The sequence below is a fragment of the Scyliorhinus canicula genome, chromosome 1, assembly GCF_902713615.1.
Source record: "Scyliorhinus canicula chromosome 1, sScyCan1.1, whole genome shotgun sequence".
NCBI classification, from domain to species: Eukaryota; Metazoa; Chordata; class Chondrichthyes; order Carcharhiniformes; family Scyliorhinidae; genus Scyliorhinus; species Scyliorhinus canicula.
The window spans coordinates 194,472,578-194,497,141 of NC_052146.1; the positions used below are offsets into that span (position 1 = coordinate 194,472,578).

The 24,564-nt window shown below is 49.5% G+C and overlaps 1 protein-coding gene across 16 annotated transcripts in view; it reads right to left on the reverse strand.

Annotated features, from left to right (window-relative positions):
- syne1b (spectrin repeat containing, nuclear envelope 1b) overlaps positions 1 to 24,564 on the reverse strand; it is a 667,652-nt gene that overhangs the window by 316,099 nt on the left and 326,989 nt on the right. For all 16 annotated transcript variants that reach the window (XM_038805568.1, XM_038805603.1, XM_038805543.1 and 13 more), the window contains 6 exons: positions 23,077 to 23,241; positions 17,182 to 17,354; positions 15,786 to 15,939; positions 11,420 to 11,563; positions 7,616 to 7,780; positions 5,480 to 5,797 (listed from right to left, as the gene is read on the reverse strand). In XM_038805568.1, coding sequence (XP_038661496.1) covers positions 5,480 to 5,797; positions 7,616 to 7,780; positions 11,420 to 11,563; positions 15,786 to 15,939; positions 17,182 to 17,354; positions 23,077 to 23,241 — 1,119 coding nt within the window. The remainder of the gene's footprint in view (positions 1 to 5,479; positions 5,798 to 7,615; positions 7,781 to 11,419; positions 11,564 to 15,785; positions 15,940 to 17,181; positions 17,355 to 23,076; positions 23,242 to 24,564) is intronic.

Consider the following 24,564-nt stretch of genomic DNA (forward strand, 5'->3'; position numbering starts at 1 on the left):
ACATGCGTGACCCGCAGTGCCCGTGCTGATGCCCTTATCGGCAGCTGGAGCAGTGTGAAGCTCTCCAGTGCCGTGCTGGCCCCCTGTGCAGCGCAGGATCGCTGATCCTAGGGGCCAGATGACACTCCGACGTTTACCACCACGTCAACACTTAGCCCCAGGATCGGAGAATCCTGCCCCTAGCCTCTCCAGTCTTTCATCTGAAGACAACCCACCCTTTCCAGGCATTATGCTGGTAAACCTTCGCTGAACTCCCTCCAAAGCATTTACATCTTTTCTTAAATAAGGAGACCAAAGTGTACACAGTACTGCAAATGTGGTCTCACTAGTGCCATGTACAACTGAAGCATAACCACCCTATTGTTGTAATCAATTCCCCTCACAATAAATGAAAACATTCTATAATCTTTCCTAATTACTTGCTGTATCTACTTACTGGCCAATTGTAATTCATGCACTTGGACAACCAGATCCCTCTGCATCTCAGAGCTCTGCAATCTCTCCTCATGTTTCTTTTTCATTCTTCCTGCCAAAGTTGGCAATTTCACATTTCCCACATTATACCCTATTTGCCATATCTGTGTCCATAACCTCGACTATCTATATCTTTTTGTAACCTCATGTCCTCTTCACAACTTGATTTCCTACCTATCTTTGTGTCATCAACAAATTTGACAACTACCCTTTCAGTCCCTTCATCCAAGTCATTTATATAACTTGTAAGCAGCTGAGGTCCCAATACTGACCCCTGTAGCTTACCACTCAGTACATAGAACATAGAACAGTACAGCACAGAACAGGCCCTTCGGCCCTCAATGTTGTGCCGAGCCATGATCACCCTACTCAAACCCACGTATCCACCCTATACCCGTAACCCCAACAAACCCCCTTAACCTTACTTTTATTAGGACACTACGGGCAATTTAGCATGGCCAATCCACCTAACCCGCACATCTTTGGACATCTTGCCAACCTGAAAAAGACCCATTTATGCCTACTCTCTGTCTCATGTTGGCCAGTCAAACTTCAATCCATGGCATTTATTTTCCACCAATAACCTTTTACGTGGCACTTTATCAAATGTCTTCTGGAAATCTAAGCACAGAACACCCACTGGTTCCCCTTCATCCACAGCACAGGTTCCCTGTATCCATGTGGAGGGGGCAGGGTGGTGTCCCTGTGTCCGTGGAGGGACCGTGTATGCGAGGGGGGGTGTCACCATGTCTATTTGGGAGGAGGACTTTGGTTTTATTTTTAATGCTGTTAGATCGGGGTGCTGTTTAAAATAGATGCCACAATCTCTAGAAGGCCGACATTGCCAGTGGGCATGAGACCCGCCTCCATAACTTTTGTTCTCAAAGTGTTAGAAAATATGGCAGGAAAAGCCAGCAATGCAGCCAGTGATCTGCAAACCACTCTTCTCACCTGAGCCAGCACCTTGAAAAAATATTAGAAAATTTCACAAATCATTTTCCTATCAAAAAACCATGTTGACTGGGCCCGATTACCTTGAGCTTCTGCAAGTGCTCTGCTACGGCTTCTTTAATGTAGCTTCTAATATTTTTCCCATGGCAGACGCTAGGTGAACTGGCCTGTAATTTCCTGTTTTCTGAATAATGGAGTTACATTTGAAATTTCCCAATCCAATGGGACCTTTCCTGAATCTTGGGAGTTTCGGTACATTAAAACCAATGCAAAACTATTCCATTAATTACATATTTTAAGATCCTAGGACAAAGTGATCAGGATCACAGAAAGCAGTGCCAGGGGCACTACCACAGAAAACAGTGAGGCCAAAACAATGTTTTCAAGACGGGCTTCCGGTGATGGCGGGCGGGAGGCAGCCGCACAATGGAGGGCTCCCGTTGGGGAACGGCATTTTCAGGGTTTTAAGCCCGGTCCCAGGGTCCATGGAGATGGCAAAAGCAGGGAGAAGGCACAGAGGAGGCACAGTAAAGGAAAATGTCGAGTATGAGCAAAAAAACAGCCGTTAAAAAAAACAGCTGAAGGTCCGTCGGGGAGTGGAAAGGTCACCGCGGGGTCACCAAGGAAAATGGAGGCTGGAGCACCAGGAGAGGCCGCATTAATTACGGCTGAAGAAATGACTAAGGAGATAGCTGCGGAATTCGAAAAGCAGTTTACAAAATACATGGAGACAATGAGGAAGGAGATGAGGGAGGTTTTGAGTGCGTTGGTGGAGGAGGCGATTTCCCCGGTGACGACGGCGGTGGCGAGTGCAGTGGCAGAGGTGCGGGAGCAAGGGGAGGCGCCGAAGGAACTGGAGGAGACATTATTGCAGCACGGTGATCGACTTACCTTGATGGGGAAGGAGATGCGGAAGGTGATGGAGATTAACAAGGATCTTCGAGGAAAAATGGAAGACCTGGAAAACAGACCCAGGCGACAGAATTTGAGGATTGTGGGGCTGCCCGAAGAAGTTGAAGGATCGAGGCCGACGGAGTATTTTGCCGCGATGCTGGAGAAACTATTGGGGCTGGGGAAGGATCCCTCCCGATATGAACTGGATCGGCTCATCGGTCGTGGAGGCCTGTACCAAAGGCGAGTGAGCCACCAGGAGTAGTGACTCTGTGCTTCCGTAGGTACAGTATGAAGGAGAAGGTCCTGTGCTGGACCAAGCAGAAGCGGGTGGTGCAGTGGGCTGGAGCTGGTATACGTGTATACCAGGACTTTACGGTGGAGCTGGCGAGGAGGCGGGCTGCTTTCAAACGGGTGAAGACGGCGGGCACTGTACATTAGCAAGGTGCAGTGCGGCATTGTATATCCAGCGAAGCTGAGGGTGACTTACAAGCTCAAGGACTTTTATTTTGGAACGGCGGAAGCAGCGGAGGAGTTTGTGAAGACAGAAGGACTGTGGCAGAACTGAGAAATTGAGAAATGGCCATGTGCCGATGTAACCTCAGGACTGTATTTTCTTCTTTTTTGTTTCACTGCGTGCGGGTGTATGGGCTAAAGGAGCCAATGGTGTATATATTTGGACAAGGAAGTGATGGGACTTTCACTCGAAGTGAGGGCTCTTTGGGGTGTAGGTGGCTATGCAGGGTTTGTGTGCTAAAAGGGGATTTCTGGGCTTTCCTAGGGCCAGGCAAGGGGGAAAGGAACCCGGGCGGGGGCCTCCGCGCTGGCCGGTTTAAGCCGCCCAGTGAACGGGAGTGAGGTGGGGGGAGGGGCTGCGGCCATCGGAGCCTGGCAGAACAGGGTCCGAGTGGTCTAGCCGGGGTGGAAAGTTGGGGGGAAGGAACCGAGGTTGGGCGGAGGAGTTTTACAAGAGGCAGCGGGTGGGAGGAGTTGGAGAGGGGGGTATTCACAACTCTTCGGTATCATGTATGGTGCTCTTTCAGAGGTTGGATGGCATTGAGTGTGGGGGGGGGGGGGGGGGGGAGTGGACTCTATAGGTTAATGGTGACTATGGGCGGTCCCGGACACCTTTTTCTCCCTTGTTTTTTGTTTCCACCGTGGGAAGGTTTGTTTTATTGGATGCATATATTGACAGGTGGGCCATTGTTTGGGGTGGTAGGAGGATGGGATCGTTGTTATCATTAAGGGGATTGATTTTGTATTTGTTACCGTTTACTGTCTGTGGGTGGGGTGAAAATGGAAAATAAAAACATTTTTTAAAAAAACAATTGGGCGCGATTCTCCCAAACAGGGAGAAATCGTAAGGCTGCCGTCAAAAACGGGCGGGTTTGACGCCAGCCTCCCCCTCCCCGACCGGGAACCGATTCTGGTCCCCGGTCGGGGCTAGCATGCCGCGGCCGTGAACTCCAGCATCGCGGGCTTAACGAATTTCGTTAAGCCCGCTTGCCAGAGTATGCGATGGCTGACGCGTCACATGACGTCAGCCGCGCATGCGCGGATTGGAAGACTCCAACCCGCGCATGCGCGGATGACATCATCGCGCATTTGTGCGAAACCCGCGCATGCGGGGGACGGGATGCCCCTCAGCCGCCCCGTGAATTGATACAGCGGGGGGGGCGGAAGGACAAAGAGTGCGCAGGAATCGGACCCGCTGCCCGCGATCGGTGGGCACCGATCGCGGGCCCATGGCACCCTTGGCACGGCCGTGGTACTGCCGTGCCAATCGGTGCCATGGTTGCCAAGATCCGAACTTTACGGCCGTTTTTACGAACGGCCAGACCAGGTGTGTTTGCCGTTCGTAAAAACGGCTGTAAAGGGCTTGGACTTCGGCCCATCGGCCAGCTGAGAATCGCTGCTTGCCGTAAAAAAACGGCGGCAGCGATTCGTGTCGGGAGTCGGGCGTGGGGGGGGGGGGGGGGGGAGAATAGCGGGAGGGCGTCAGACTAGCATGGCCGTAAAAATTTACGACCCCCGCTATTCTCCGCACCGTCGTGAGTGCGGAGAATTGAGCCCATTGTTTTCAAGAAGCAGTTAGACATAGCACCTGGGACAAAGGGGACCAAAGGATATGGAGGGAAGGCAGGATTAAGCTATTGAGTTCGAGGGCCAAATGGCCTCCTCCTGCTCCTATTTTCTATGTTTCTCTGTCTGTGGTTTTATGACCCAGTCTCTTGCCAGCGCCCGACTCCAACTATTTAGACAGTGCCACTTCTCCAGTGACTATAATTTTCCTGAGCTCCTCCCACCCTTACATTTCCTCAGATACCAAAGCTCTCCTGTAGTTTGACACAGAACAAAGGAAACTCGGCTGGGTTGGTTTTTTCTTTGAAAAGCAACTTCCGATTGTGAAAGCCTTTGTGACAGAGTGAAACAGGAGATCTCCATTGAAATTCTGCTCAGGGAAGGCTTATTATCAGCGGGAGATATCAGTGGTGGTGTAAGTGCAACATACCACAAAATGTAACATCATTTGTTCCAAATAATTAAGAACAATTAAAAAGACAAAAATGGAATGTTAATCTTTATCTCCAGTGGCTGGGAACATAAAGGGACGTAGGAAGTATTTGTTATATAAAGATTTAATTGAGGTGTTTTGGATGATTAAAGGATTTAGTCGGGTGGACAGAAAGAACTGGTTTCCACTGATCGGGGGGCTCACAACAGAATATGTTAACCTACAAATTCAAGTTGGGCCATTCAGGCTGATGGCAGGAAGGATTGTCAATGGGTAGTGGAAATCTGAAACTTTTTACCTCACAAAATGCTGAGGTTAGGGTTGACAATTTCAAAACATGAGATCGATGGATTCAGGATATTATGGATGTGTAACCAAAGTAATTAAATGAAGTTAACGATAAAGATCAGCCAAGATTTACTGAACAGTGGAACTGACTAGAGGAACTGAATGGCCTACATCGTGTTCCCAAGTCCAATAGTCAATGTCATTTCAACCTCAGGTAAAAACTTTGTGAAGTGCGTTGTTTGACACAGGTTGGATAAGTCAGTCAGGCAGCCTTAGTCACGATGTAGCGACACAAGGAATGGGTTGACGAAAACAATCCGTGTCAGTAGCCGGTGCTGCTGCTGTTTACACTGAACACACCTGTAGTTGTTGAAGCTGAGTCTCCTTCGTACCTCGGTCAGACTGTCTCCCCGACCGGAGGTTGACCTTGCTCTCGAGGTCAGAGAGCCATGTGTCCACCTGCTGGAACATCTTCTCCAGCCGCCTGAGCATGGTCAGGGTGGCATTCACTTTCTCCTTAGTCTCAGCGAGCCTCCGCTGGTACAGGTGCCAGTCCCGTTGGGCAGATTCAAGGATGCGATCCTCCATATATGTAGATCCAGACAGGGTCATCTTTTCCTGACTCCTCAGGGCAGTGCTCATTAAAGTCTGACCCTCGGGGGAATGCCTCTCCAGGTCCTGTGGAAACATAGTCACGTTGAGCTGGATTAGTACAATGTAAGGCACCTTCTTGGGAAATGTTCATGAAACAAACTGCATAATCTACATTAAGTCGTCGTTAATCGCAGGGTTGGATTAGTGAACAGGTTTTAGCATTGGAGGCAGTCCAGAGACGGTTCACTAGGTTGATCCCGTGTATGGAGGGATTTTCTGGAGAAGTGGTTGAGTAGGTTGGGCCTGCGCACATTGGAATTTAGAAGAATGAGCGTCGACCTAATGGAGACATATAGGATTCACAGGGGGTTTGACAGGGTAGATGCTGAGAGGATGTTTCCCCTTGTGGGAGAGTTTAGGGCCAGAAGGCATAATCTCAGAGTAAGGGGTCACCTACATAAGACAGAGATGAGGAGGAATTTCTTCTCTCTGAGGGTAGTGAATCGAATTCTTTAGTGCAGAGGGCTATAGAGGCTGGGTCGTTAAGTCTGTTCAAGACTGAGACAGGTAGATTTTTAATCAGTAAGGTAATCAAGGGTTATGGGGATAAGACAGGAAAGTGGAGTTGAGGATTATCACATCTGGGGCGGGATTCTCCCCTACCCGGCGGGGCGGGGGGTCCCGGCGTAGCGGAGTGGCGCCAACCAATCCGGTGTCGGGCCTCCCCAAAGGTGCCGAATTCTCGGCACCTTTGGGGGCTAGGCCCGCGCCGGAGCGGTTGGCACGTCGACTGACGCCAAAACCAGCACCAACGGCCTTTGACGCCCGCCGCCCAGCGCCGGGGCTGGCCGAAAAGCCTTCGCCGGTTCACGCATGCGCGGGTGGTGACGTCAGCGGTAGCTGCCGCTGACGTCACCACCGGCGCATGCGCGCTGGGGGAATCTCTTCCGCCTCCGCCATGGTGTAGGCCCCGCGCCCCCCCCAGGACCCCGGGGGTCCGTTCGCGCCGCCGATCCCGCCGCCACCAGAGGTGGTTCAAACCTCGGCGGCGGGAGAGGCCTCCCAGCGGCGGGACTTCGGCCCATCGCGGGCCGGAGAATAACGGCAGCACATAAACCTGTAGCCTCCCGCCGGCCCCCGCCATTCTCCGAGGCGAGCGGCGGGATTGGTGGCACGCCGACCTTTTGCGGGTGGGAGAATTCTGGACATGGCGGGGGCGGGATTTTCGGCGGCCCTGGGCGATTCTCCGACCCTGCTGGGGGTCGGAGAATTTCGCCCCAGATCAGTCATGATCTCATTGAATGGCAGAGCACACGCGACGTACAACGTATGGCATCCCAACACAGTTACCCTGCATTGGCTTGCCATCCTCCAGCCCCCTGCCTGCTAGATCACCACCCCTGGGGTCAGGCAAATCGAATCCGCATGGCCTACTTCTACTCCTATGTCTTATGGTCTTATGGGTAGTATCTTTGTCTCTGATTCAGAAGATCATGAGTTTAACCTCACTCCAGGAACCTCAGCCTAATCTCAGCTGACACACCAGCGCAGGACTGAGAGAGTGCCTCACTGTCAGAGGTGCCACCTTTCAGGTGAGACATTAACCTGAGGCCCATTCTGTCCTCCCACATGTAAGTGAAACATCTCACATCCCATTGTGCTATTTTGAAGATGAGCAGGAGGAGTTCTCCTAGCTAATATTTGCCCCCCAACCAACATCACTGGAATAGGTGATCTGGTCATTCATTTTCTTTCTGCTCATGGTATGTAGAGTTTTACTGAAAAAGATTTCTACGTTATAACAGTGACTACATTTTAGAAAATGCACTTTGGTGACTGCAAGGTGCTTTGGGACATCCGGAGGTTGCAGAAGGCGCAACAGAAATGACAGTTTTTTATTACCTCTAGGTCTCGGAGGGTGCCTTCCAGGGTCTCGACGTCATTCCCAAGGTGCGAACAGCAGCAGAGTTTCTCCTTCTCCTGCTCGAGCCACTCCTCAAATGATTTCAGACCATGCTGGTACTCTTGATGGAGCCGAACCAGTTCCTCAGCCTTTCTGGTGCCCTCCTGGAAACCAAAGGAAATGGTTTTGACGTCTGCGTACACAGTAGAATTGTTGAGTGGGTATCATTTACAGGGCGCACAGTAGATGGAGGATGGGCTAAGGCACAGGCCCAGCAAAGCAGAGCACAAGAGCGGTGCTGAAAATGGAGTGATAGCAGCTTTCGGAGGAACCAGTGTTTACTCTCAAACAGAAGGGATGGCCAAGTGTATGATTACAGCCACCTCCTGTGAATGAGAATAGGACAGGAGAAATAGGAGGCTATTCAGCCATTCAAACATTCTGACGGGTTAAGTGAGTGGTCAGAAAATTGGCAAATATGAGATTGTTCATTTTGGAAGAAAGAATGAGAAGGTGGATTGTTGTTCAGGTGGAGAGAGACTGCGGAAAGTTGTAGCACAAAGCTACCTGGGATCCTTGTCCATGAAACCCAGAAAGCTAGTATACAGGTGCAGAAGGTAACAGGGAAGGCGAATGGAATGCTGGCTTTTATTTCCAGGGGGCTGGAGTATAAAAGTGAAGAAGTTGCTGCAACTATACAAGGTACTAGTGAGGCTACATTTAGAATACAGTGTACAGTTTTGGTCCCCTTATTTACAGAAAGATATATGAAAATGAAAAAATGAAAATCGCTTATTGTCACGAGTAGGCTTCAATGAAGTTACTGTGAAAAGCCCCTAGTCGCCACATTCCGGCGCCTGTCCGGGGAGGCTGGTACAGGAATCGAACCGTGCTGCTGGCCTGCTTGGTCTGCTTTAAAAGCCAGCGATTTAGCCGAGTGAGCTAAACCAGCCCCTATATTAGCATTGTAGGCAGTACAGAGGAGCTTTACTGGGATTAACCTGGGTATGGAAGGTCCACAATATGATGTAAGATTTAAAAGATTGGGTCTGTACGCCTTGGGGTTCAGAAGAATGAAAGGTGATATGAATGAAACATAGGGAGTGAGATTCTCCGTCCTGCCGCACCCATTTTCTGGTGTGGCCCGCCCCCGCCGGAAGGGGGATTCTCCGCCCTGTCAGCTGACCAATGGGGTTTGCCATTGTGGCACCCCCACACTGTTGGGAAATCCGCGGGCGGGAGTGCGCTGCCGAGAAACAGAGGATCCCGCCGATGGAGAATCCACCCCAAGATTCACAGGGGGTTAGACAGAGTAAATGTTGGGGGGATGTTTCCACTCACAGGAGAGTGTCGGACCAGAGGAAATAGTCACAGAATAAGAGAGAGCTCATTCAAGGTGGATTTGAGGAAGAATTTCTTCTCTCAAAGAGAGGGGGATCTTTGGAATTCTTTATCCCAGGAAGCTGTGGAGGCTGAGTCTGTGAATATGTTGAGATCAAGACGGTTTTAATCAGACGGGGAATTAAGGGTTACAGAGCAAAGGCAGGAAAGAGGACTTAGTAAGTGTTAGATCAGCTATGATCTTTTTAAATGGCAGAGCAGGTTTGAAGGGCTGAATGGCCTGGCTTTGGTTACGTAACATTTGACATCCTTACCCAACTAAAATCTATCTCAATCGTGAAGTTTTAAATTGAACCTAAATCTCAACAGTTTTGCGGACAGATTGCCTGAATTCTACCTTTTGTGAGAAGCAGTGCTTCCTAGCAATATCCCTGAACCACCTCGCTCTAATTTTAAGGTTAAATCCCCAGATCTCTGGACTCCCCAACCCACCCACTGCCAGAGGAAATAGTTACTCTCTCTCGCTGCCATATTAACTCAGTAATCATCTTAAAAAGCTCAATGATATCATCCCTTTAATCTTCTATCACCAGGGAATACAAGGGAATACACCAGGGAATACTATGCGAACTGTCCTCATAATTTAACCCATTTAACCACAGCAACCTGATTGAAAATGCACCAAGCCCTGTCCAAGGCCAAGATTTTTTTTCTGAGCTGTGATTGTCAGGACTGAATATTCCTGTACAGCAGGAACATAACCTCCACTCCCTTGTATTGGTAGAAAGGCCAATCCCATTGGTTTCTGATTAGTTTTTCTACGTCCCACTAGCTTTTAGTAATTTCTACACATGGATCCAAAAATTGTTCTGTTCCTCCATAGTTCTTAGCTTCCCACCATTTAGAAAATATTCCAATTTTTATTTCTTGGGTCAAGAGAGAATGACCTCAGAGTGAGCGTCAGCAGGGGGGTGGGTGGGGGGGTGGGGAGGGGGGAGGGGGGGTAGAGTAGAGTAGGAGGGAAAATATGGCGGGTAGTACCGGTGGGAGGGGAGCGGGCTTGTGCAATATATTACGATGGAAGTATTGAAAGTACGTGGATGTTTGCACATTTTTGCCTTTTTTGCTTTCTTTCTGATGATGTCTGTAACTGTTTATAAAGCCAAAAACTACCTCAATAAAATTGTTTATTAAAAAAAAAAGAGAGAATGACCTCACACTTCCCCCCCAGTGAACTCCGTCTGACAGACTTTTGCCCAATCACTTAATCTCTCAACATATTTTGTGGTGTAGTGGCAACGTCATTACCCCTTGGGCCAGAGGCTCTGAGTTCAAGTCCCACTGCTGGCCACAGAAGGAACTCCATGATGTGGATCAATGGACAGATAATCAGCTGGGAATCCTTCCACCACCTCCTCGCTAGTCCCCAAAGGAAACAAAAAAAGTGTGTGAAGGAATGTTAATTTTTTTTTAAGCTATCAATGCCCCCTTGAAATGCCCCCATGTCTCCTAGGTGCAGCCTGTGTTAGCCATGTCACCTCTCACACCATATATACCAGACATCTATCTCCAGCAGCAGGCACTGAACAATGTCAGATTGCCCTTACAGAATCTGGTGCACAATGTTAAAAATGAACCAATGATGGTGTCAGCTGTGGCTAAGTTGGTAACACTCTCTCTCCCCTAGGTCAAAAGGTTGAAGTCCACTCCAGAGATTTAAGCTCAAAATCAAGATTGGCAGCCCAGTGCAATGATAGGGGAGTGCTGCACTATCACAGGGAGTGCTGCACTATCACAGGGAGTGCTGCACTATCACAGGGAGTGCTGCACTATCACAGGAGCAGGAGTTACCTTTGGGATGAGGCGTCAAACCATTGCACCGTCTGCCTTCTCGGGTAAATGTGAAAAACACCACGACATCAGAGCCATAGAATTTCTACTCTGCAGAAGGAGGTCATTCAGCCCATTGGGTGTGCACATCTCTCTGAAAGAACACCCCATCTATGCCCAATCCTCACTCTACCCCGATCTACCCTGATCTATCTGTGAACAATTTGGTTGTTTTGTTTCTATAGAATCACTACAGTGCAGAAGGAGGCCATTCGGTCCATCGAGTCTGTATAAACCTTCTGAAAGAGCACTCTATCGAGGCCCACTTCCCCGCCCTATCCCGGTAACCCTGTAACATCATCTAACCTGCATATCTTTGGACTGTAGGAGGAAATTGGAGCACCGGGAGGAAACCCATGCAGGCACGGGGAGAATGTGCAAAGGTCAGAATTGAACCCGGGTCCCTGGCGCCCTGAGGCAGTAGTGCTAATCACTGTGCCACCCTACATTACAATGGTGGTTATGTTTCAAAAGGTACATCAGTACACTTTGAGATGTTCTGGGGTTCCGAATGGTGCTATAAACTATACATTTTTCCTTCCCTTCTCCTGATTTAGTTCTGCGGAATGTACCTTTGCTTTCTCACTCAGACTGTTAAAGCGTTCCTGAAGCTCTTGCAGTTCCAACTGGGTCACATAATGGTGGGCCATGCTCTCGCCTTTAGCCTGGATAGTTTCCAGCAAACGCCTGTGACTCAGAGTATCCTCATAGAGCAACTGAAATAACAGAATCCACACTTGACACATCGCACAAAGTAAAATTTTCAAAATAAAACTTACCATACTTTGATATGATCCTATCCCTCAGTATTTTCTCCAACAGTTTGCCTACCACTGACGTCAAGCTCACAGGTCTATAATTCCCTCGATTATCCCTGCTACCCTTCTTAAACAAAGGGACAACATTAGCAATTCTCCAGTCCTCCGGGACCTCACCCGTGCTCAAGGATGCTGCAAAGATATCTGTTAAGGCCCCAACTATTTCGACCCTCGCTTCCCTCAGTAACCTGGGATAGATCCCATCCGGTCCTGGGGACTTGTCCCCCTTAATGTCTATTAGAATACCCAAAACTTCCCCTTTCCGTATGACAACTTGACCTAGAGTATTTAAACATCCATCCCTAGCCTCAACATCCATCTTGTCCCTCTCCTTTGTGAATACCGATGCAAAGTACTCATTAAGAATCTCACCCATTTCCTCCGAGTCCACGCATAAATTCCCTCTCTTGTCTTTGAGTGGGCCAATCCTTTCCCTAGTTACCCTCTTGCTCCTTACATACGAATAAAAGGCTTTGGCATTTTCCTTAGCCCTGTTAGCCAAAGATATTTCATGACCCCTTTTAGCCCTTTTTATTGCGCGTTTGATTCGTCCTACTTTCCCGATATTCCTCCAAAGCTTCATCAGTTTTGAGTCGCCTCGATCTTACATATGCTTCCTTTTTCACCTTAGCTAGTCTCACAATTTCACCCATCATCCATGGTTCCCTAATCTTGCCATTTCTATCTCTCATTTTCACAGGAACATGTCTGTCCTGCACTCTAATCAATCTTTCCTTAAAAGACTCCCACATTTCAAATGTGGATTTACCCTTAAACAGCTGCTCCAAATCCACATTCCCTAGCTCCTGCCAAATTTTGTTATACTCTACCTTTCCCCAATTTAGCACTCTTCCTTTCGGACCACTCTTGTCCTTGTCCATGAGTATTCTAAAACTTACGGAATTATGATCGCTATTCCCAAAGTAATCACCGACTGAAACATCAACCACCTGGCCGGGATCATTCCCCAATACCAGGTCCAGTATGGCCCCTTCCCGAGTTGGACTATTTACATACTGCTCTAAAAAACTCTCCTGGATGCTCCTTGCAAACTCTGCTCCATCTACGCCTCCAACACTACACGAATCCCATTCAATGTTGGGGAAGTTAAAATCTCCCATCAGAACCACCCTATTGCTCCTACATTTTTCTATAATCTGTCTGCATATTTGTACCTCTACTTCATGCTCACTTTTGGGAGGCCTGTAGTAAAGTCCCAACAATGTTACTGCACCCTTCCTATTTCTTAGCTCCACCCATATTGCCTCAGTGCTCGAATCCTCTATCGTGCCCTCCTTAATCACAGCTGTGATATCATCTCTGACGAGTAATGCAACTCCTCCACCCCTTCTACCTCCCTCTCTATCCCTCCTGAAGCATCTATACCCTGGGATATTCAGTTGCCAGTCCTGCCCTTCCCTCAACCAAGTCTCAGTAATACCAATAACATCATATTCCCAGGTACTAATCCAAGCCCTAAATTAATCTGCTTTACCTGCTACACTTCTCGCATTAAAACAAATGCACGCCAGACCACCTGTCCCTTTGCGTTCACCATCTCTTCCCTGTCGACTCTGCCCCTTAGTCACATGGAGTTTATTATCTCGTACCTTACCGGCTTTAGTTGCTGCTTCTTTACTGACCTCTAACTTCATAATCTGGTTCCCATCCCCCTGCCACATAGTTTAAAACCTCCCCAACAGTGAAAGGGGTCAGTAACCTGAGAACTAGGTCATAAACCAGAGAACGGGGTCAGTAATCCAGTGAATGGGGTCAGTAATCCATTGAACGGGGTCAGTAATCCATTGAACGGGGTCAGTAATCCAGTGAATGGGGTCAGTAATCCAGTGAACGGGATCAGTAATCCAGTGAACGGGATCAGTAATCCAGTGAATGGGGTCAGAAATCCAGTGAATGGGGTCAGTAATCCATTGAAAGGGGTCAGTAACCTGAGAACTAGGTCATAAACCAGAGAACAGGGTCAGTAATCCAGTGAATGGAGTCAGTAATCAATTGAGCGGGGTCAGTAATCCAGCGAATGAGGTCAGTAATCCATTGAACGGGGTCAGTAATCCAGTGAATGGGGTCAGTAATCCAGTGAACGGGATCAGTAATCAAGTGAATGGGGTCAGTAATCCAGTGAATGGGGTCAGTAATCCAGTAAATAAGGTCAGTAATCAAGTGAACGGGGTCAGTAATCCAGTGAATGGGGTCAGTAATCCAGTGAACGGGATCAGTAATCCAGTGAACGGGATCAGTAATCCAGTGAATGGGGTCAGAAATCCAGTGAATGGGGTCAGTAATCCATTGAAAGGGGTCAGTAACCTGAGAACTAGGTCATAAACCAGAGAACAGGGTCAGTAATCCAGTGAATGGAGTCAGTAATCAATTGAGCGGGGTCAGTAATCCAGCGAATGAGGTCAGTAATCCAATGAACGGGGTCAGTAATCCAGTGAATGGGGTCAGTAATCCAGTGAACGGGATCAGTAATCAAGTGAATGGGGTCAGTAATCCAGTGAATGGGGTCAGTAATCCAGTAAATAAGCTCAGTAATCAAGTGAACGGGGTCAGTAATCCAGTGAACGGGGTCAGTAATCCAGTGAACGGGTCAGTAATCCAGTGAACGGGGTCAGTAATCCATTGAACGGGGTCAGTAATCCATTGAATAGGGTCAGTAATCCATTGAACAGGGTCAGTAATCCAGTGAACGGGGTCAGTAATCCAGTGAACAGGGTCAGTAATCCAGTGAACAGGGTCAGTAATCCAGTGAACAGGGTCAGTAATCCATTGAACGGGTTCAGTAATCCAGTGAACAGGGTCAGTAATCCAGTGAATGGGGTCAGTAATCCAGTAAATAAGGTTAGTAATCCATTGAACAGGGTCAATATTCCAGAGAAAGGGGTCAGTAATCCAAGGAACTGGGCCAGTAAACTAGATAACAGGGCCAGCATTCCAGTGACCGGGTCAGTAATCCTGAGATCTGGGTCAGTAATCGAGGTACAGCGTCACTAATCCAATGAATGGGGTCAGTAATCCAGTGAATAGGGTGAGTAAACCATAAAATGGGGGCATTACTCAAGAGAATGGGGTCAGTAATCTAAAGAACGGGATCAGAAATGCAGAGAACTGCATCAATAATCCATAGAGTCAGTAACCCGGACAACGGGGTCAGTAATCTAGAGAATGCGTTCAGTGATCCAGTGAACTGGATCAGTGATCCAGTGAATGAGATCAGTAATCCAGTGAGCGGGGACAGTAACATAAAGAATGGGGTGAGTAATCCAGAAAATGGGGTCAGTAATCTAGGGAACAGGGTCAATAATCCAGTGAATGGGATTAGTATTCGAGAGAACGGGGTCATTAAGCCAGTGAAAGGGGTCAGTAATACAGAGAACGGTGTCAATAATCTATTGAATATGATCAGTAATCTAGATAATTGACGCAATAGTTTAGTGATTTTGGACTCGTCAAATAGGAGCATAAATCCAATCTCACCACCACAGTTTGAGAATTTGTATTTAGTTCAATAAAAAGCTATCACTAAATGTCAGACTGTCACAATTGTTCCTTTAATGATGGATGGGAATTTGCTGTCCTTACCCATTTCAATTTACGTATGAATTTACCTCACTAATCTTGTCATGTTTTTAAGCACCTCAACCTTAGCTTTCTATGTTCCGACAGCGGCAACCCCACCTTCTCCAGTCTTGCCATGTATCTGCATTCGCTCATGTCTGGAAACATTTGAGTAAAAGATCTTTTGTGCGCTCTTCAAAGCCTTCATGTCGTTTCTAAAGCGAGATGCCCTAACCTTAACAGAATAAATTCCAGTTGACATCAAGCCAATCTTTGATACAGCTTATAGAGCTTCAGCGAAACCTTCTGATGTTGGTACTCTGTGCCTTTATTTCAAGAGCTTTGTTAACAAATTCTGACACTTTCAAAGATTTGTTTGTTAAACAATGGCTACATTTCAAGGGTAACTCACTAGGCATAGAGCTTTTTGCGAAGTTCAGAGGTAGAAGCAGGCCCCCTTTTTATCGTATTTCTGATCTGATCGGCTGAGCTCCATCTCGCTTGCCAAATGGTAGGTTTTATCCACCTCTAGCTTCTTACGTACCTTGGCTTTGCCCAGTCCTGTCGCTTTGTCCCTATGTTCCGTACATTGTCGCTCAGAGGCCTTCAGATCTCCCTCCATCCGATCCATCCAGCTCATAAACTGACGGACATCATCTTGGTAACTGGTCCATTGCGATAACGCGCCTTCCAATTGGCTGAGCGCGGAATTGGGAAAGAAAAATTACACCAGTGTGATTTATCCAAGATGATAATTCAGAAAATCTTCACCACCATCAGGAATCAGACCTTACTACAAAGAGTTGCAGTGTTTACTGTACAGAGAAATTTCAATTACTGCACCACTGAAACACCGTCAGCGGAATTCACCAAATTCACCCCTGGCATCGATTTCCACGGCCGGCACTGAGTTCCTGACATTAGCACTCTGTTTACAAAGTGCTTTGAGGGAGTGCCGCACTGTTGCAGTTAACATTTTCAAGGTGAGACATTAAATTAAGGATGTTTTTGCCTTTCTCATACAGATGTGAAATGTGTCATGGCTATTCTTCAGTGAGAAACAGGAGTCCTCCTGACGTACCAGCTAACAACCCTTAACCAACAATTCCAAGCACCAGTTAGCTGGTTATTCATTAGATAACCAACAGACGATGGTAATGAGGCACAAGGTACATTTCTGACTCACAATTGGACGGACAGGGATTACTTCATTCGGGAGTAGACAGTAATTGCCATAGAAAGACTGTGCCACCTGCAAGCAGAACATCAGGCAGATGGACATGTAAATTAGGGACTCATGCCATCAGCGCCAGGTCCGCGCCTACCCCTGCCAGATGTTATGAGGGGCAGGGTAGGTCACCAGCTCATGGCCCAGTTGAGGCCTTCACCTGGGCAATTAATAACAGATTAAGGGCCTTAACCCACCACTGGCTAGATTAAACCAGCAGCAGTCAGCACGACATGTATCTTTGTGTGGGCTGCTGGTGGTTGAGGGTTCTCTCCTTATCTAGCCTGCCCACGCAAGTGTAACTCCTTCCGCCTTAGGTTCTCCTCTCTCCATGGTCTCTCAAAACCCAACCCCAATCCCCCTAACCTGACCCCCAAACACGTAGCAAGCTCCGATCCATCGCAGCTTGCTTCATCATCAAACAGGTGCAGTATCAGTAGTGGCCAGCACTAGTGATGGTACTACCGGTACGGAAGAGGTAGGACTTCCTGTTCCTGTACATGGAAATTCTGTTTCCATCCTATAGCTGTTAAATTGCTGCAGGGCAGGTGGTGCTTCCCTTTGTGGACAGCCCTTGCGGTTTGGGGAGTGGGGGGCGGGGGGGGGGGGGGAGCAAAGGTGCTCCATAAACTTCAGCCCAGTGGTTTGAACCCGTGGTGGTCATATTACTATCACTGCAGAGGCCCTACCCAGTTCTATCGTAGAAACTGACCTTTTGCACTGAATGGAGAAGGAGAGGAGAGAGTCCCATGAATCTTTCAGATTATCCATCTGCTTGCGAATCGTGGGGGTTCCCTCAGGGGAGGTGCTCCTCAGGACAGACTCACCGCGGGTCAGCGCCATCTTCAGCTGAATCTCCTTCTCTTGTCTGAGGGCAAGCAGAGCCTGTCGAAAGAACAATTCAGTAGCAATTAAAAAGGACTGCAAACCATCAACTTCACCCATCCTTCCAAAAGTTCATGCTCGGAATGGTGGGGGACATCATTGACAAGGTGGACATTTATTGCCCAGCTGCTCCTGAAAAGCGTGGTGGGCGCGATCTACCGGCTGCATTGCACCCGAAAGGTAGCATGGCCTGTAGGTGCCTGAAGTTCTCTCTTCCAGGGTCTAGCCTTCTCGTCAAGTCTGGCAAGATCTAACGCGATCTCGCGAGATGTCGCGATCTGCAGGATCACAATTTTGCAAATCTGTGTATTAGATTGTGACAGCTAATCTCACTCTAATATGCACTCCCCTGATCTACCTGAGGCATTGGGATCTAACCCTTAGTCTTGGAGACTTTGAGCGAATGTCGTTCAGTGTTGGTCCCCTGGAACGGCACTTGTAGGGGTCTCCCAGGGGATCGGAGGCTGACAGGTGCTTGCCCTTTGGGCAGGGTAACATCCTGGCACATTTGGTGCCACCTGGTCACCATGGCACTGCCAGACTGGCACCCTGACACTGCCACCTGAATGCCAGCCTGGCACTGTCAAGGTGCCCAGGTGGCACTGTCAGCTGGCAGGGGCACTGCCAAGCTGAAAGTACCAAGGTGCCAAGTTAGCATTTTTACCACACTGAGTGTCGGAGCTAGCGTGCTCTGTGTGTGTGACGTGTGTGCTGGGGTTTTGGGAGGTTTAGGGGTCACATTGGGGGCTAAGAGATAGCGAAGCCATTTTTAAATTACATCCCCACCTCTTCCTGCACTCTTCCTGCGTTCCGGCGGGCAGAGCTCCTCAGTGCAGCCAATGGAACTAAGTGCGGCCTTAGCAGGGTGTTCCCCACTGAGGCCCTGAATTGAGTCCTGATAGGTAGACTGGTGGTTCTTGCCACTGCGAAACACCAGGCTAAACGCGCTGTTCCAATTTGGTTACTTCACGCCCGGTATAGTCCATGCTGTGAAGGTACCATGCGGTGAAGGTACCATGCGGTGAAGGTACCATGCGGTGAAGGTACCATGTGGTGAAGGTATGCCCACAGCACTGTTTGGGGGAGAAGGATTTTCACCCAAAAACCATGAAGAAGCGATGATATATTTCCCAGTCGGCTTGGTGTGAGTTTCTGAAAAGTGTTCCCCACCTTCTCCTTCTAATTTGAGGGTGTGAAGAGGAGATGGTCAAAAACGCCATGGCAGGTTGCTGCAGTGTAAATGATGCACAGTTCAATCGTAATCTTTCAGCTCTTCAAAGCCACACTGCGAACAGAGATTTCAATGGCTCACTGGCCTCACCTTGGGGAAACATGTGGAGGGGCTGGTGAGTCGCTGAAATCTCCATTCATACCGGTAGGACTGGGAGATCCCACCTGCGTTGACAGATTAGAAAATTCTAGTCTTCCGGTGGGACACACTGATGGTGAAATCCTAACCATCGAGGAGTTGATGTCTGTTTGGAATATTCGCCATGGTTTGCCAAGCCATGAATAATTATGTCCACCTGCGCACGTTAGTATCCACCTGGATCCTGATTGTTCAGCCCAGTGGTTTGGGTGATTATGAACAGGATAGCACAGGAATGAAAAAGTAGGGCAGAAAGACAGGTATCGTCCTCACATGAAGATGGTTAGAACCTTATTTAAAAGATGCCAATATTTGCCATTACTTGAAAAAAATACAGGGCAGACTTTCATCTTCTACTCCTGCACAATAGAAAGGGTCACCTTTGCCTTATAGGGCACGATTCTCCAGCCTCGTTACACTCTCACTCAAGTGAAACGAGGCAGGTGAATAACGGGAGAGGCAGAAAACAAGAAACCCGCCAGGCGGCAAACAGTTTGCGATGAAACCAGCCCGCTTCCGTAGTCAAAACCGGGATCTCGCCATAGTGTGGCGAGAAACCAATTATCAGCACTTAAACCCTATTTCCACACAATTAACAGGAGCCACCCCATATCCAACAGCCTCCTGTGATTCAGCGGCCTCTCCAACAAGTGGTTATACTGGCGTCGATTACTGCTTCTTTTGAAAAACGTGAACCTGGCGGGAGGGCCTCTGTGGGGAGCCGAGGAGGTGAGTAACCACCTTTGTTCACAGGCAAAGAGCCCGGGGGTGCTTTGCTTGCCACCCCAGTGCTCGGCGAGGGGTGGGGGTCCCTCGATTGTAGACGGGGACCCTCGAATTGGGGTGGCGGACCCTCCTGTCACTGCCCGTTTGCTCCACCGACTACCCGTAGCCCCCACAGGCTGCCAAGGCCTCTGGCTGTGTGGCTGAAGGCTATTGCTAATAGGGAATTGGCAATCATTGTTAAGTGAGCACTTCACACAACCCAAGTGGATTCCTGTGGGTGGGCCATGTTGCATGTGCAGCTAATTGCCTACCATCCTAATCATACCCTTGATGCCTGGACACTGTGCCTGAACACTGCAGAGACAATACCACACACGCAGCAGCCAAGATCTGAACTCCTAGGGGATGGGACACAGCTCCGGAAACATGTCCACAGCTGGAGGGTGGGTGGGTGAGTGCCACAGGGAGAAGGGGTGGGGGGTTGCCTGCAGAGATAGGCCAAGGGTTCGGAGGTCGGCACCCATTGCGGAAAAAAGTGACAGAGGCATCATACTAGTTGTGCACAAACGTGTTTATTGTGTTTTACAGTTCCCCACCCTCCTAATGGTGCTGCCCCCCCCCCCCCCCCCACCCCACCACCACCTCCATCCCTCTCACCCCCTCCTTGTTGGCTTGGTCTTCCTTGCTCTACCACTACGTCTAGGTGTGTCCCCAGGATGCACATTTGAGGTGGAGGCAGCCAGCTGCATACTATATCCCGTGGCCTTCGATGCCCCTGGTGGGCGTCCTCAGGGGGTTCTGAGGCCCAAGGGCCATGGCTCACTTGTCTGCAGCACATGCACTGCCGTGCTGCCTGTCCCCTGTGCTGGCTGAGAGACGCGGCCTCACCAGAGGGATGAAATATGGGGGATCTGGTTCAGATCCACCTTCGCCACTCCATGGGATGGGCCGGGGTTGAGACCTGCTGCCCTCTCCTACTGGTCGGTGCCCATAGGGCCCTGGTCTCACCATGGGATGGAGGGCAGCTGGTTCAAGCCCCGGCTGCCCCTGTGTCATCTGGCCCTGCCAGCCCTGGGCAATCCCCCATGATCTGCACCATCGTGTTGACGCCCTCGGTGATGCTCTTCAGTGACTGAGCCGTACTCTGCAGCGCCTCAGCAATGACCACCTGCGACTGGGACAAGTTCCGCAGCACCTTGGCCATTCCCATCTGAGAGCAGGACATGCCCCGCAGAGCTTCATCAAGGTCGGCCTGCTACTGGGTAACATCCCCCAGCGAAGGGGACATTCTGTCGAGCTCCTCAGTCATGGCCGTCACCGACTGCGCGTCGCCTTGGAGACCTTCACTAATGGTGCCGACGTTGTGCACCAGACTCTCCACTGCGGTCGCCACCCTAGCAGTGTTGGCCTCGATGCCACTCATTGCCGATGCCATCTCCAGCGCTCGTGCCTCTGGGACTCCACCAATCAGCTATGGACCTGCTGGGGTGACGCTGACTCCCCCTGAATGTCATGGCCGCGCCCTATCAACTCTATCAGTTCTGGGTAATCCTGTTCCAGAGGCTCAGCATCAGGCTGGGACCCAGCTGGGCCCAGGGATCCAGCAGCCCTCTAACTGCTGTCTTGCCTGGAGGTTCCTCCCTCCACCAGATGTACATCAGCAGCAGTGTGATGCTCACCAGGTTGTGCCCCAGAGGGGGCGGCATGGTGGTGGGTGGGGATGGCAGCTGTGCTGCGAGTATAATGGTGGCGCCCTCGGAGCTCTCCTCTGAGGTCCTCTCATGGGAGGCTGGAGAGGGGCCACCCAGGATGGGCCGGCGTCGTTGTCTGGAGGACCTGCGGAAGAATGGACATGTGGTCAGTGGGATTGATGGGTCAGTCGGTAAGGTAATAACAACTCACGTTTGACAGGTCGCCCGCTGGTGTCCGGCGGTTCCTCACCTCTGCGGCGTCTGCCAGCCTCCAGGTTGGTGACTGCCCTGTCCTCAGCCACTCCAGTCACCTCCAGGACACGCTCCTCGAAGATGGTGAGGATTCTGATATCCGGCACACCACCGTCAGTCTGGACCCTCGGCCGGCGATTGTGGGAGAGATTTTCCCGAGGAGTCACAGAGGCAGCACGGTAGCACTGTTGCTTTACGGCGCCAGGGTCCCAGGTTCGATTCCCGGCTTGGGTCACTGTCTGCGCAGAGTCTGCATGTTCCACCCGTGTCTGCGTGGGTTTCCTCCCACAAGTCCCGAAAGACATGCTGTTAGGTAATTTTGACATTCTGAATTCTCCCTCTGTGTACCCAAATAGGCTCCGGAATGTAGCAACTAGGGGCTTTTCACAGTAGCTTCATTGCGGTGTTAATGTAAGCCTACTTGTGACAATAAAGATTATTATTATTAAGGGGGCATCATTAGCCACACACATGGTTCACAGTGGTGGGAGGGGATGTGAAGCAAGGGTTGAAGGAGAATGGAGTGTGAAGGGAGGGCTGGGGGTCACATGAAGAGTTGGGGGTGGATGCTTCTGTGGGGGCGGAAAATTCTCGGGGGGTGCGACATTGGTATCTACTCAATCATGCTGCCCGGTGTAGGTCATTGACCTTTTTCCTGCACTAGAGACCAGTCCTCCTGGTCACACTCCTGGCGCTCACAGCTGTCACCACCTTATCTCAGGCAGCACTGGCTGTCCTGTGGCTGACCCTCCTGGACCTTCGGGGGAACAGGACATCCCTCCTGGCCTCCACAGCTTCTAGCAGCATCCCCAGATCTGGGTTCCCGAATCTTGGGGCCCGTCTCCTGGGCGACATTGTTGCGAGCTGGCTGGGGCGGGCTGAGCAAATGCAGCTTAAGTGCTGCTCGACCTCGTTAGCGGGAGGCGACCATGGTGCCGGCAAATCAGCTGGCGAGCCTTCATTTGCGGCAAGGAGCCCTCGTTAAGTGGACCAATTAATGTTGAATATCGTTGCCGGCCTCACTGGGCCGAGCGCCTGGAAGCTCTCCACAGTTCCCGCTTGCTACAACACTTAGAAATCTTTCCGGAGAATCGCGCCCATAGAGAACATTCCCTCACTTTTTACTCCTCAGCACTGCCAGATCACCACAAACTCCTGCTCCTGTGTGTGTCATGTGACCCCGAAGATTTGACACATTTCCCCCCAAAATGTTATTTTTCCGTGTGTATCACCTTCTGTAACTTTTTGTCAAGTAAAGTCAGCACCTTCTCTGCTATATGACATTCAAGATCTCCTCCTACTCTCAACCTTCATATTTATCTGGTTTCCTGACAAAACCTCTACATCAAGACCAACGAGCTCTGCGTTCGGTAAAGTCTGGTGGGGAGCAAAGTGCCATCAAACTACAATGGTGAAGAACATTGACAGAAGCACATTAACCATTGTATAAACAGCAAAGGACTTGAGCATGTATTCCGTGAGGTTGACACTTTCGGGCAGGTAGGGATGATCCCATGGCCCTATTTTTGAAGAGGAGCAGGGAGGATCTCCCCACAGTCCTCTGAGCAATTTGACAGGCAGAGAATCTTGAGCCCCCAGCTGCTCATCCCCTGGGTGAAGGGCAGGAGTGTAAATATGGAAAACCGGTCCTCTGATACGTGTCAATGTGCCTTAGTGAACTCACCTCGACCTTTGCCATCCGACTATCCAGTAGGTTTTTCTCAGCAGTGGGAGTGCAGTAAGACTCCAGCATGTGCCTGGCATCAGCCAGCCAGTCCTGTAGCTCCTTCAGCCCCTGCGAGAACTGCTGATGCTCTGACACAGTCCGCTGAACTCTTAAAGCCTTCTCCTGAAATCCAGAAAGGGATAGAAGCAACGGTCACAAAAATATTTCCCAGCCGACTTTTACATCTTAGTGTCCACGAGTAAGTGGGCCCAGAGTTCTCCAAACTAACTGAGCCAGTGAGGAATGATGGGACAAATGCAAATCCGATCGAATAATGCTACATTTGTTTTCGAAAGTTAATATTGAATCTGCTTTCTCCACCCTTTCAAAGTAGTGCAAAACAATTTATCATCCCCACCTCGTTCTCTTGGCAGTTATCTTAAATGTGCCCTCTCGTTACTGACCACCACCCCTCCCACCCACGCCAATAGAAATAGTTTGTCCTTATTTTCTCTCAAAACCCCTCTTCATTTTGGAAAAAAAATTCAATTACATCTCCCCATAACCTTCTCCGTAGCAAGGAGAACAACCTTTCTCCCGTCTCTCCGTGGAGGTGCAGTCTGTTCCAACGCAGAGCTGCGCCTGACTGGCAGGAATGTAGCTGTTTCGTCACCGGCTGTTGATGTATACGGATTCTTGAGCTCAAGGGCCGAGCTTACCTCCTGAGCCCCCGTCCTTCCTCCTCCACCAGCATCACTGAGCTCAGTTCATGGTGACCCCAGCAAAGAACGACAATAGCAAAGGGGGGGCATGTTATGAGGCTGTAGGGTAACTAGTCGCTAAACGTTGACAGATGCAGTTGGGAAAAGTGGGCACAAAGCACGGCTACAAGACCCTACGGGTAGGTACACAGTTGGCCCATGTGGCTGGATGAGTGTAGAGAAAAAATTTGAAATTAAGGGTGCAATATCCAGAAAATTATGGGTGTGCACCCAGTGGGCAAGGATCCACACTGGAAATCGCTGCTCAAGCAATTTACCCTTAAATCTGGAATCAAAATTGCCTGGGGAAAGTGGGCAGCATAATCAAAGACCCCTCCCACCCAGCTTACTCACTCTTCCAACTTCTTCCATCGGGCAGGAGCTACAAAAGTCTGAGAACATGCACAAACAGACTCAAAAACAGCTTCTTCCCCGCTGTCACCAGACTCCTAAATGACCCTCTTATGGACTGACCTCATTAACACTACACCCTGTATGCTTCACCTGATGCCGGTGTTTATGTTGTTACATCGTATAATTTGTGTTGCCCTATTATGTATTTTCTTTTATTCCCTTTTCTTTCCATGTACTTAATAATCTGTTGAGTTGCTCGCAGAAAAATACTTTTCACTGTACCTCGGTACAGGTGACAATAAACAAATCCAATCCAATCCGATCCAAAATATTCAGTGGGTGCACACCGAGGTGCGTGCCCTGGTTACGTTCAAAATATGATTTTCTAACG